Consider the following 13423-nt stretch of genomic DNA (forward strand, 5'->3'; position numbering starts at 1 on the left):
ATGAAAGTCCTCATAGAGGGCAAGAGGTTCTTCAAGGACAGCGACTTTAAAAGCAGATGGACAGCTCTGTTCACAGAACAACAAACCAACAACTGTAGGTGTGCGAGTGTGTGAGAATAACCACCCAACAGTTCTAGGTGTGTGTGTCTGTGTGTAAGAATGACAAAGCAATAATTGTAGTTTAGGTGTGTTTAGGTGTTGACTTGGTTGACATCTTGTATTAAGACCTGCCCTAAGTTTCCACTTAAAAACGAATGCCTCCAAAACAAAAACACGTTTTTATATATTTTGATGCCGTTGTTGTTTTGAGCCGTCTCTCAAAGTAAACCGGTAGGACAGATGCAGGCGATTATTGATTTTCCAGAATCACAGCCCAAGAAAGCGTAGCACCAGTTCCTTAAATGATGTTTTTTTTTTTTGCAGAAACTTTTTTTTAACTGGTCTCATTAGTCCGTTGAAAAGCTTCGTTTGCTCCCACCAATTGCCAGGCTGCCTTTGAAACCTCCAAGGTTTGAAACTGAATAAGTCTTTTAGACCAACGTGATGACGGATTCAGATTTTTCGTTGACTTTTGATATAATTATTTTGGGACCAGACAGAGTGGTCTTCAGGTTAGAAACAACATTCTCTATCATTTCCCGTTTATATGTGTTTGTTAAGAAACAACAGCGTGTTGACGTGATCTACGTGATCTATGTTCCTTGTTGGGTTTCAGTTCTGTCAGTGTTCTTTGAGTAGTAGGGGTGGACTGTCAGTGCTGTTACTTCCTTCTCTCCGGTTTATTTAGTTAGGGAGGTAAGTGTTTAGTCATGTGTCCGATGTATTTCGAGGTAGGATTATATTATTTGGTGGTTCATCCCAAAGCACATCAATCACTCACTTTTTATTTGCTTCATTTTTTTGTAAATATATTACCTTTCTTTACATTGTGACACGTGTTTTCGGTGCATGTGCTGTTGAGGACAAATACTCAAAGTCCTTATTTCAAAGTTTGCTGTAGTGGAACTTTTATTGGTGGACCGGTGTGGGGTGAGCGTAGAGACGGAGTGTAGGCCGGGGAAGGTAAGGCGACCCAGAACATTGGAAACATACTACATTTATGCTGATAGATGAAAGGAAATGTGTCGGCGCTGCTGCTGTGAACAAAGCAATGAGTTTATACTGTATGCAAATGTGAAGGTCTTGTAGAGTCAGTCTTGTGGATCAGAAATAAAGAAAAAGAAAGAAACAACAAAAGGCTGAACACCAGAACCTTCATGAAGATAAGACTTAGTGCAGGGCTCTTATATCAGAATTCATTTTCACTAATGTACCTAATGAATTGGCATTATATGTGCATGTAAAAACAAAAAACACAACCTGCGTAATGTTTTCCAGAGTGTCACATTGGTGATGGATTTTCTTTAATAACCAATCTGTGAAAAGCACCAATGTTGAAATTTAATTCATCCCAGTAATTAATTAATTAATTAATTCAGCTCTTTTTTTTTTATCGAACTCTGGAACTTGTGTGTCAATGACCAATAGAAGTTATTTGTAGTTCAATGGGAAGGCAGCAGATGATATATAAACTCGATAAAGAAAGTTTATTTTGGGACGTGTGTGATGGAAACTTTTTGCACGCTCTGTGAACCTGTTCGTTTACATGGTTTTGATGCCAAAGTTATGTCTTCTGTTAATATTTAAATAAATAAATAAATAAAACTTTCACTTGGACACATTCAAGACATTTTCTGAACAGTTAAAGGAGCAAACACGAAATTTATGATAGTGCCATGAACATAAACATTCAAATAATAATAATAATAATAATAATAATAATAATAATAATAATAATAATAATAAGTTTAGGGCATGTTGAGATAAAGATTCATGGCTAATGGATCCAGTGAGCCCAGTAAATTTTTTTTTTTTTTTAAATGAAAATTGCATAATTTCTTGTAATATTCTAGTTGTATTATTAGTAAATTCTTGGCTTCCTCTGTTCTGACTTTAAACTGTACATTAATTGTAAAACATTGGCAGAAGACGTAGCTTACAACTACATTATAAACATTTATTTTATATATATATATTATCTGCCCTTGAAGCTCTACAAATATTGTTATAATTGTGGTAATCAGGGGCAAATGTGGGGTCAGAGCTTTAAGGGGTCCTTTAACTGATTTAATTATCACAAAGCTGTAATTTGGTTTAAAAAAAAATAAGAAAAGATCACAAATAACTAGTATGATCCATATTATAATAGAATATAATAATAGAATAGAATAGAATAGAATGTTTAATAATCTTTATTGTTATTATACAGTGTGTAACGAGATTAGAGTGCTTCTCAAAGTATATACGAAATAGTGCAAAAGATATTATTTAGAAGAGAAATCTTAAAATACTAAGTACTAAAAATATATATAAAAATATGTATTTTACCGGTTAAGACGGATAGCAGCAGAGGTAAAGTGTATTGCACACGGTTAAAACAGATTAAAATGAGGCATCAGCAGCATCAGCGTGGGTAGAAATCTGTACTTGGGTTGTTCCATGTGAGAGTTCAGGGTGGTGAAACTGTTTCTCAGTCTGGTTGTCCACGCTCTGGTCCATCTATAGCGCCTCCAAGAGGGTAACTGCTCAAACAGCTGAGAACCGGGCTGTGAACTATACTTGATGATATTTAATTCAAGTAAATATAAAACACACTGTCTCTCTCTTCCCCTCCTCCTCAATCCTCCCTTTCTCCCTTTAATTAATAATAACAATAATAACAACAACAACAACAACAACAACAACAATAATAATAATAATAATAATAATAATAATATATTTTGTCAGTGCTTTCACTATCCAGTTCACACTGCATTTGTCTGCTCATGTGTGTCTTGTCTCATAGCTGTCTGGGCCAGCAGCTTTCCTTGGGTTATTACTTTGAGCAATCAATGAATCCCTTTTACCTAATTCCCTCATTTATAGTTTCTTTTTATCCATTTATATATTAATTCTATTAAAATGTTTTAAGTAATTTTCCATTAAAATGCGTCCTTTTCTAACTTTCTAGTTGTAATTCCCCGCTATGGCCCAACTCCTCCTGTAGGTGGCGGCCAAGTCCTACTCGTGCTCGACGACAAAACGGCGCGAAGAAAAAAAAAACGTCTCTTGCGTGTTGACGTCATGGTTGGCGTCAGCCGCCACAAACAGGAAGAAAACATCCATCCAGCTGTTAGCGAAGCGTCCCGAGCTGCGGCTAGCGACACAGTAATGAAACGGCGCTGAGAGTCGGGAAATAATCCGGTGCGTTGCCATGCTGTGTCCGGAGTAGTGACCGCATCGACGGGTACACGCGGAGCCGAATTCCGATCGACTTTCTTCCGGTCCGAGTGTTGATACGAGGTACGTTAGCTTAGCCAAGGTTAGCCGAGGGCTAGCTCGTGTGTTGATGAGCGGGCAGCTGTTATAAGTTGATTATAAGAGCGCACTCAGACGGGTTAACCCTCCTATTATTTATCTTTGGGGTCAATTTGATCCCATTCACTGTTTAACGTCTCTAAATATATTATTTTGCTTCATATTTTTTTACTTTCTCTAATTTAATGGGGGCACGGACACTGGCCCCGGCGTAATATGTGTTATTATTATTGATAACAGTTGTGATAATAGAGTTTTCATGCCAAAAGTTATAGATAACAAGAATTTAGAAATGAAAGTATTCAACAGATTAATAGCAAATCAAACTAATCGCTAGGTTCAGACCTTTTTATCATCCTGACTTTCACTTTAATAACATAGATATGTGTGACGTAATATAAGACTGTTTGATTTATTAATTGACCTGAGTTGAGTTTTCTTTTCAGATTTTAAGCTTTTATTGTAAATTGTGAAAAAGTACACAGAGTCCTTTTTGGTAGAGTCAGATGTGCCTGGGTGGTATTGATTAAACTGGATGCATACAGACGTGCTGTTTACATGGAGACCAGCGCTGATGATTTGAATAAAAAGACTCGTGTGAAATGTCAGACGTGGAGAGGTGGTGTCTGTTCAGTAGGAAAATGTCACCATACAAACACTTGACCCGATAATTTCTCTCTGGCTGAAGTGCATCCGTTCTTCATCCTGAGCATGTAGCGTAAACACCAGGCGACGAGTTTCCAGGAGGCACAGAAACAACAAGACGATCAAACAACTGTTTGAGAAGATAGTAAAGCAGCCTTGAAAACGTGACTCCGTGTTGCCTGAGGAAAACTTCTCTGTTGTTAGATTTATTGCAGCTTATTGATGCGCCACAAAAATCTTTATTCTGACTCAAACACAAAGATTATTTTGTGGTGAAGAAATATGGTCCGTGTAAACATGTATGCTAAGATAATACTTTATTGATCCTGAAAGAGAAATTTCATTGTTATGATGCAAAAATACAAGTAAAGGTAAAAGAAAAAAAAACGAAATGAGTGACTATATCAACGATTCAAAAAATATTTGCCAAAACCAAATTTGACCCATCTTGACTGTCTCTGTATCACATCATCTAATGTGAATTAGCGTAATCTTTCAACCAGCTATTATGAGACAGGTGCTTCCATTTAAATGGGATGTGACATCCTGTAAGTAATGTTGTAAAAACCAGAGCGCGGCACTGAGGCCGGGTCAGCTCCGATGAGGAAGGGCAAAAGTTGCACGGTCAATAAGAAGATGGTACGAGGGTGAAACCACTGAGGAGCTGCAGTTTTGGAGCCTGATGTTACTCCGGTTACATACTCCACAAGAAGCAAGAAGTTTAGGGCTGCGAGAAGAAGAAAAAAGTTCGTTCTGGGCAAATAATTTAAATTTAAGGAGAAACTCATGTGTCTACGTGGGTTTTCTCCGGGTACTCCAGTGTCCTCCTGCCTCCAAAGAAACGCTCGTTAGGCTGATTGGTGACTCTAAATTGGCTCCTAGGTGTGAGTGTAATGATTGCTGTCCAGGCTGTACCCCGCCTCTCGCCCAATGAATAGTAACCAGACCAGTGATGGGCATCGAGAACCAACTGGTTCACTCCACTGACATCATTAGCCTTCATGCTTATTGATTCCCCTCATCGATATTATTCGTGTTGAAGCACGTCATTGGTGTCACGTGACGACAAGGACGTTGCGATGAGACTGAAACGGTCCAAAGTGGCTTCACGTCACCAGAGGAGCCTCTAACAGCGCAACATGCAACTTATGCAGCACCGTAGTTTCAAGCAAGGGCGGCATTAAATCCAGAGAGCGACGTGTGTTGGACAATCTCCAGTCAGCAAGTCTGGACAGAGCAGAGCCAGTGAGGATCCAGTGTTTACTTGCACGAGCTCTTATCTCTTCTTTAGAAAGTCAATACAACTTCTGCCGTTTACACCTTTTCCAAACCCGAACTTCACAGGAGGAACTGATAAGGGAATCGATAAAGAATCCGTATCAGTCAAATCTTATCTGTGCCCATCCCTAAACCAGACACCTCAAGATAAAAAGGAAAAGGTTCAGCCGGGCTGATGTGTCGAGAACGAACTAGGAGACCTCCCAAGGTTTGAATGTTGCCGTGTGTTTTCTTATTTCACCCGAGGAAAGTAGCAGTGACCGAACCCTCTCTGTTGGTGGTCTCTTGCAGGTGTGAATGAGTGACGTGGTGCCTCCCACAGCTCTCAGTGAAGTCCAGCTCCGCTTCCTCTGCCAGGATGACATAGAGAACGTCAAGCTGCTCTGCGGCGATTGGTTCCCAATCGAGTAAGACGTCATTTTACTGTCTCCAGCGTAGATTAGAACCCGTTCCTTTTTGTTTTTTGACTCGTGACCCGTCTGACTGATTGACTCCAGGTACCCAGACTCATGGTATCAAGACATCACCTCCAACAAGAAGTTCTTCTCCCTCGCCGCCACCTTCAGGGGAGGCATCGTGGGAATGATTGTGGCCGAGATCAAAGGCCGGACCAAAGTACACAAAGAGGTCTGTGATTTTTTTTGCGCTCGGCGGAGACGCTGTCGCCGAGTGCGTCGGAGGCAGCTGCCGCTTGGAAATGTCACAAGTGGATCAGTGACTGATGGTGGAGTCTGTTTTTAGTGTGCTAATTAGACAAACCAGATGCCCCCTTGATGCTTGAGTCACTGGCCTGAAATGAGAAGTAAGGGATGACAGGGTGGTGAGAAAAAAGAGGAAGGAGATTAAATTAATTTAGAAGCTCTGGGTTATAAAATGGGCCATACGCAAAGGTGTTATATATCTAATGTATTACTTGTGATAGAATATGATGTGCACTTAGGAAATACTTGAACTCTCACTGTAGGTTGTAGCTTTTATGAGCCTAAAGTAATTTCCCTTTAACGCCAGATTTGCATTTTAGGACTTGCTTTGACTACATAATGACGAGGCAGGTCGCACAGAGCGAAGCAAAGCAAGAGAAATCACTCCTGAGTGTTTGTTGCAGGATATGAATCTGTGTGTTTGTTTATGTGTTTGTTTATGTGTGTGTTAGGATGGAGACATCCTGGCCTCCAGTTTTCCTGTGGACACACAGGTAGCATACATCCTGAGCCTGGGAGTGGTCAAGGAGTTCAGGAAACACGGCATAGGTACATTTCTGCCTTCTCCCATTGTCTTTATCACACACACAGACACACAATGAGCAGCAGGCAAAGACGCTTGTCTCACAAATCAACCCTCTGTAATTCCATTTTGAAACCGTGGAAAGATGTTTGTGATAAATGAAGGACTTCCCCGACAACGAGTGCATCAGCGTGTAGCATGGGTTGGATGTTATTAGCTAATTAAGCATCCTCTAAAGTGGAAATATCCATCAGTGCATCCATTTCCGTTGGGTTGTGGTAGAAACAGACTGAGAACCTGATTTCACTAAGATCCTAAATAATGGGTGCGGTTTATAGATCACGTGTTACTGCTGGTGTGGGTGATCTACTACGATCTCACGGTGCAAAAGAGTTGGAGTTCGCCCTATTTAAATGAGGATTTCCGCCCGATTGAATATGAGAGAGCAACGCAAAGTGAAATTTGAAGCCGCGGAATTGGAGACGCCTGAAATGTCGAGTAAAAAAAAATGCTGATAACATTTTCTTTTAATTATTATTCTTTTTAAGATTATAACACCACACACACAAACGCGTCCTCGTACGGGGACAGTAAGTTTTAGATTTTATCGCAGCTTATTCTGCCTCATTTAGACCCGCCGTCCCCATTAGTGGACGCTTTAGTCTGCCATCTAGTGGTAGCAAAGGGTCAATACACTAGGACAGGACAAAAGTGGACGAGGTAGAAACGTCATTAACGTTTCTAGTTTGATGTGACGCACAAATTTTATCAATTGCAACGTTGCTAATTAGCAAGTACTTGTTTGAGGACGCTGGGACTGAAGTCTTTGCTCAGTCATGTTCAGGTGTTAAAATAAACAGTTTTATATTTTGTCACACATTGGGTGACTTTTTTATAAATAAATAATAATATAAATAATGGAATAATCCCAGTGTCCACATATGAGGACATGTTTTTTCCCCCAAAAAACTACTACTATTACCTCTACTAATTCTATAAACGGTGGAGAAATTAAAAACACAGACCAAATAAAAGCTCAGGTCTCAGAAGGTTAAACAAACTATTTTCCATCCACAATAAATCTAGTTTAAATAAAATGCAGCATATAAAATATCTGAGCTGGCGAATCTCGATTCACGTGACTACATCATTATCATTAATGCATTATTTTTCAGCCTCAATGTACATTTAAACCTATATCCTGATAAATAAAATGGTGTCTGCACTAATCAAAGCTTCTGTGTATCAGTAACAAACATGTACAAAAACTAATTCTAGAAAAAAAAAACGGGGTCAAACATCAAAATGGGGTCACGGCCCAAAAAAAAGGGTTGGGAACCGCTGTGTTAGTGCAAATAAACATATTTTGGGGCTCGCAGCAAAGACATATTAACATAAGCGTGAGACGGTGTGGGAGGAAATCTGGGACGAGGTCAAAGCTGAGGAGGAAACAAGAAGAACGCGGGAGGAAATTAAGAATTAAGCGAGTGAGGAGTGAGGAAACCGTCTCTGTTCGGTGTCTTTTCCCTCCAGGCTCCCTACTGCTGGACAGTTTGAAGGAGCACATCTCCACCACGGCCCAGGACCACTGCAAGGCCATCTACCTGCACGTCCTCACCACCAACAACACTGCCATCCACTTCTACGAGAACAGGGACTTCAGGCAGCACCACTACCTGCCCTACTACTACTCCATCCGGGGCGTCCTCAAGGACGGGTTCACCTACGTGCTCTACATCAACGGGGGTCACCCGCCCTGGACGATATTATATCCTTTTACGGAGGCGGGAAAAATGTGTCCTTAATGTGTTTTTATTTTTAAGGCGTTTTGTGACGTGCAAGTTAAGAAGAATGTTAATTTTAATAATATAAATACAACTAGGACTAAGAAATAAAAATAAATTATCTTGCAAATTGCGTTTGCAGCGGTGACTTTTCAGATTGCAGCAATCTGTCTGTAACAAATTTTTATGAATGGTAATTGAGTTTGTTCTGTAGCTGCAGCGCAACCACTGTGCACTCATCGCTCTGTTTTGTACCGTTTGTAATTTTTTAATCGCGTCTGCTTCTAGAAAATAATCACAAAGTTTCACAGCGTTAATGTCTTGAGTTTCTAGTTTTATGGATTTTTGTGTTAAAAAGTGTAAACATCGTCTGGTAATTGATATTAGCAGAAATGTTATTTATATATTTAGCCCATGATGATAACGATGACGCCCGGTGAAGCTCGGTCTCCTGGTCTTGGGTAATAAGGTGCAGGCAGATTTTGCATTTTGAAGGTTCACTTCCCTCCGTGCAGGTGCAGCGTCGGCACAGTGTTGCTTTTTGGCCCGGTTGCTACCGTTAGCATCAGTGTGATTATAGTAGATCTGGGCGGTGTAACTAAAAATAACAGTATGTTTTTTTTTATGCATTTATACAACATTTCTACTGGTTAAGAGAGGAATTAATGCAGTAGATTGACTAAGGATGGACTATTTTACTGTGATGACGAGTAAATATTGTGTTTTATATTATTGTGTTATATGTTATCAAGATGAAATGAAGAAACAGGGACAGTTTCATTTATTCTCACATATTTATTCATATTTAAACTTCTGTGTTTGTGGTGTTAACAGCAGCGCAACCAGCTACCGTAATGATTGTAGTCTGCGCGCAACATTTTTTTGTCTCTCATTCATAAAATGCTGAAATTGGAGACATTTTCAGGGACAGCTTTAGCCGGGGGGACGCGGCACCTTTTCTCTCCTCGTTCTGCCGCTCCGTTGTTCGGTACTTTTCCATCTTCACCTCACAGTGACACAGTCGCACCATGTGTGTTTAGAAGCGCTACATTGAACATGGTCCGGTCTGAAACAGTGTCTCACGGTGCAGAGTTCCAGATGCCGCTTTAATATATTCTGGTATATTAAAAACTCATATCATAACATATCAGCCCTACATTGTGGTACCCTGTGTCTGTATCCATCCCTCGTTAAAGGCCAGAAAGTTGTGTTACCAGCTCTAACTCACTCAGACGTGTCAGATCCAAACTGTTTTCCTTAACGTCCCCGTCTGCACTGACTACATCCAGCACATCGGTTCCACCCTGGCCAGCCTGAGCCCCTGCTCCATCCCCCAGAGGCTGTACCGCCAGGCCCAGTCGCTGCTGCGCTCCCTGCTCCCCTGGTCCAACATCGCCTCCAAGACCGGCATCCAGTACAGCAGAACCATGTGACGCCAGGCGGTGGGTGGAGGAGGAGGAGGTCGTGGTGGTTAATGCAGCATTTTCTCACTCGTAGCCTGTGTCTGATTTTCCCTCTTTTGTTTTTCAGGCGCGCACCCGTTCCACTTTTCCACGGCCTGTGTCAGACACGGGACTGAATGTCACCCTCACTTAAAACGTTAAGGTGCACGGCACCGTTCACGCGAGATTTCGGTTTTACAGGGTTCTTCAGGACGTCCGTGGTTTGACTGAAAGGAGGCGGTGTGATCTGGTTTAGTTTTTTTTTTATATAGAGTCCCATAAATAAATAAATAAATAAATATATATATATATATATATATGTCACACCATGTAATAGCTACTCCACGTGTTACCTGTGTTTTCCCAGTCATATCAAATCCGAACAGTGTTCAGATACGAAACAAACTGGAGGAGACGGTGAAAAGGGTCGTAACACACAAACACACTGGGAACCGACTCAAGAGACTAAACGTTGCCTCTCTTTACCCCCCACCCCCCCAATCCTGTCCACCACTGTCAGAGACTATGTACACTGTTTGTATATTATATATACCAAGCTAATATATATAAATTTCTCTCAATATGTGCGTCTATTCTATGCTGTTTCGTAGTTGGGACGTCCCCCCCCCGTCTCTGGAGCTGAATCCGGGGTCGGTTTGTAAAATAGAAACGGTTTGAACGGCCCCTGAATGTCGCTAGGAGTTAGGAAGGTAGCCGGGTAGAGCGGAGGTGATAACACACAGGGAACCAATGCAGTGACGCTACGGGCGTGCAAGGTTGTGAATAAGTGCTAGCTACCTCGTGTTAACGTCCGTTGCGGGTAATCGGATCGCAAGGTGACCGAACGTCTTTGGGTGCGTTCACATCCGGTTTCACCAAGAGTCTCCAGATTTGAAATAAACGGATCTCTACCTACTGCTGTTTCAGAACCAAGAACATGTTTGTGAACTACGCTTACCGTAATCCCTGTAATAAAGAGACTCTTGATTGTGTTTATGCACTGATACACACCAATAGTTAACGAATGTTTATATATTATCTAATGACACAATCACACTCATATTTAGTCAGTTAACAGCTGCAATATTTTAAGGCGGTTTTTCCTTTTTAATAATCATTACTTGTGTTTTTTTCCTGAACGAATGAGGCAAAACTCAGCTAAACAAGTTCACCCGTGTCTAGGACTCGTTGTGCGTTCACACAGGTGCCCAAAACCACCTCCACGTGTGGTCAGATATCATATATTTGGTCACTTGCGATCAAATTCCCCCCCAAAGCACGGATCTTAATACGAGGTCTAAGCTTTCGTTGTTGAGGTCCAACCACTGCTTTCAAAGTCTAAAGGTCTTAACAAAAGTGTGTCATTTGCTGAAGAGAGTTGCTTGGCTCCTTATTTTAAGAGGTTTTAAATGCGTCTGTTCGTCTGCGGCGTTTCGCGGCTGTAATGTCGCTGCTCATGTTGTTTGTTCACACTTAAAACACGGCCTGTAGAAGAGATGCGAAGATGAAAAAGAAGTTCCCGACCATCATCCACCATGTGTGCCTGCACCCAGGCAGGTGTGTGTGTGTGTGTGTGTGTGTCTGTGTTAGTGTTTATATATAATCACACAGGGTCTGAAATTAGCACCTAGTAAGTGCCAAACGTTGGTGAGATCCGTCTGTGGTGGAAGACGAAGAAGAAGAGACGTCCACGTTGAGCAGCGATGTAGTTTGAGTTTTATTGAATTTTTTTGTCATCTGTTGGATTTTATAAAATTTAGAAACATTCAAAAGAGCGAGATGTTTCTAACTCCCCCTCCTCCTGGAGAAAAAATTACAGATATTATTATATTATGCAATAAATTGTTTTAATTTGGGAGATTGTACCGACTGCCCCCTGCTGTAAGACTCTTTTGCGTTGTGTTAACATTTTCACTGTGATTGTCATATTTGGTTGTCATAAACCTGAGCCTTGTTTTCATTCCCAATAAGCCATGCTCTCAACAGTTTGTGACTCAGTGTTTCACTTCTATACATTTTTTTGTCGAGAAATTGAGAGACATTAAAAAAAAAAGTCAAAAATCGAAGTGTTTTTTTTTTTTAACCTTTTGAGTCGAGTGGCAAAAAACATAAATAAATACACACTCAGCTTTGAGATTAATGCTAACATTAGCATTAACATGTTTAACTATGAATCTGCTTACATGCTAATTATTATTATTATTATTATTATTATTTTAGCAATTCTTAGCATTATTATTTAAAAATATAACAAAATAAAGACAAAAGTAAACCAAAAGGGGTGATGGTGAATTCATAGAACCCAGGTTACATTTGTAACCCTTGTTTCACCAGCATATGTCCACTGTACTACTATTGGATAAGGTGTGGATAATTAGGGCAGTTATTTATTTATTTATTCATTTTTTATTTATCAGAAGTTTCTCTTGAATGCTTCCTTGGTCTCATTTGTCCTAAATGAGATGGTGTACTCATAGAACCCAAGTTACATTTGTAACCCTTGTTTTTCCAGCATCTGTTTAAAATTTCTGACAATCAAAGCAAGATATGTTTGCACAGATAACGGATTCAAAACTGTGGTATCCTTTAAATCATGGAAAGACTAGCAATGTGTTTCATTCTGGAGCTTCAGAAGCTTTATTTCTTACCGACAGCCAGAGACGGTGAATTCGTTGAACCCTTGTTTCACCGGCATATTACCACCGTACTGCTATTTGATAAGGTGTGGATAATTAAGGCATTTATTTATTTATTTTTATTATATATCAGAAGCTTCTCTTGAATACTTCCTTGGTCTAATTCGTCCTGACTGCCAGAGGTGGTCTACTCATAGAACCCAAGTTACATTTGTAACCCTTGTTTCACCACCATAAAAAAAAGTAGGGGGCCAGTGCATAAAACTTTTCACAGATGCCAGATTTAATCAATAATTAACCCACTTCCACATAATAACAATAAAATTAAATTAGCTTCTAGTACTATAATAAAACAGTCATCAATAGAAGAATAAAGAAAGAAAAGAACAAAAGACACTATGTCAACCTTTGATCTTTAATCAGTCTCATTCCTTTTTTTTAAAAAAAAAAATAAGTTTTACGCCATAAACCTCTTCCTAGTTGTTCTCACTTTTCTATTCTTAAAATAAAACAATCCCTTTAAACTCTATCTTCCCTCCCTCTGAATGTAAACATGCCCTGAATAATTTCTGGCCGTCGATTATTTTTTTGCTTTGAACGTGATTTCTGCTCTGTGGAAAGCAAAGGGAACACAGTTTCATGGCAGCTAATTTAATTGTTGAGATGTTTCACGATAAAAGACAAACATTAACCTCAGATATTGAAGATAGAGAAGAAGTCTGGATTTACCAATCTCATTATAATCCATCACCTGAACCATGAATATAAAATTTTAATGTCTATCTGATGTCTTTTATTAATGGATGAGCTAGCATATCTAGTAGCTGCTAATGTGTTTAAAATCTGCAAAGTCAAAGTCTTTGATGTGTGATTGACAGGAGAATATTAATATTTAACCTTTTTACGTGTTTAATCTGTTAATTTTGTTGCAAGTTGTCAGCGATTATCTTAATTCAAACAGCTACAATACCAGGAGCAGTCGTTAGCTTCATGCTAGTGGAGCCTATTTTGTGTTCTG

General features: G+C 39.9%; 1 protein-coding gene across 2 annotated transcripts; it reads left to right on the forward strand.

Annotated features, from left to right (window-relative positions):
* Positions 1–3164: 3164 nt before the first annotated feature.
* nat15 (N-acetyltransferase 15 (GCN5-related, putative)) lies at positions 3165–11835 on the forward strand. 2 transcript variants are annotated; one of them, XM_047572550.1, is made up of 8 exons: positions 3165–3381; positions 5457–5527; positions 5611–5726; positions 5817–5946; positions 6473–6569; positions 8077–8311; positions 9604–9769; positions 9858–11835. In XM_047572550.1, exons 3-7 carry the CDS (start codon positions 5617–5619, stop codon positions 9758–9760), a joined length of 729 nt encoding a protein of 242 aa, XP_047428506.1. In that variant the 5' UTR covers positions 3165–3381; positions 5457–5527; positions 5611–5616; the 3' UTR covers positions 9761–9769; positions 9858–11835. The 2 variants fall into 2 exon arrangements, with proteins under 2 accessions (XP_047428506.1, XP_047428505.1); XM_047572549.1 differs by lacking the exon at positions 5457–5527.
* Positions 11836–13423: the final 1588 nt, after the last annotated feature.

This window comes from Mugil cephalus, chromosome 20, assembly GCF_022458985.1.
Source record: "Mugil cephalus isolate CIBA_MC_2020 chromosome 20, CIBA_Mcephalus_1.1, whole genome shotgun sequence".
Classification (NCBI taxonomy): domain Eukaryota; kingdom Metazoa; phylum Chordata; class Actinopteri; order Mugiliformes; family Mugilidae; genus Mugil; species Mugil cephalus.

Coding starts and splice junctions, on each gene's coding strand:
- nat15 (XM_047572550.1), top strand. CDS start 5,617: ATGAGTGACGTGGTGCCTCCCACAGCTCTCAGTGAAGTCCAGCTCCGC. Junction 5,947..6,472: donor GGACCAAAGTACACAAAGAG/GTCTGTGATTTT, acceptor TGTGTGTGTTAG/GATGGAGACATCCTGGCCTC. Junction 6,570..8,076: donor GTTCAGGAAACACGGCATAG/GTACATTTCTGC, acceptor TTTTCCCTCCAG/GCTCCCTACTGCTGGACAGT.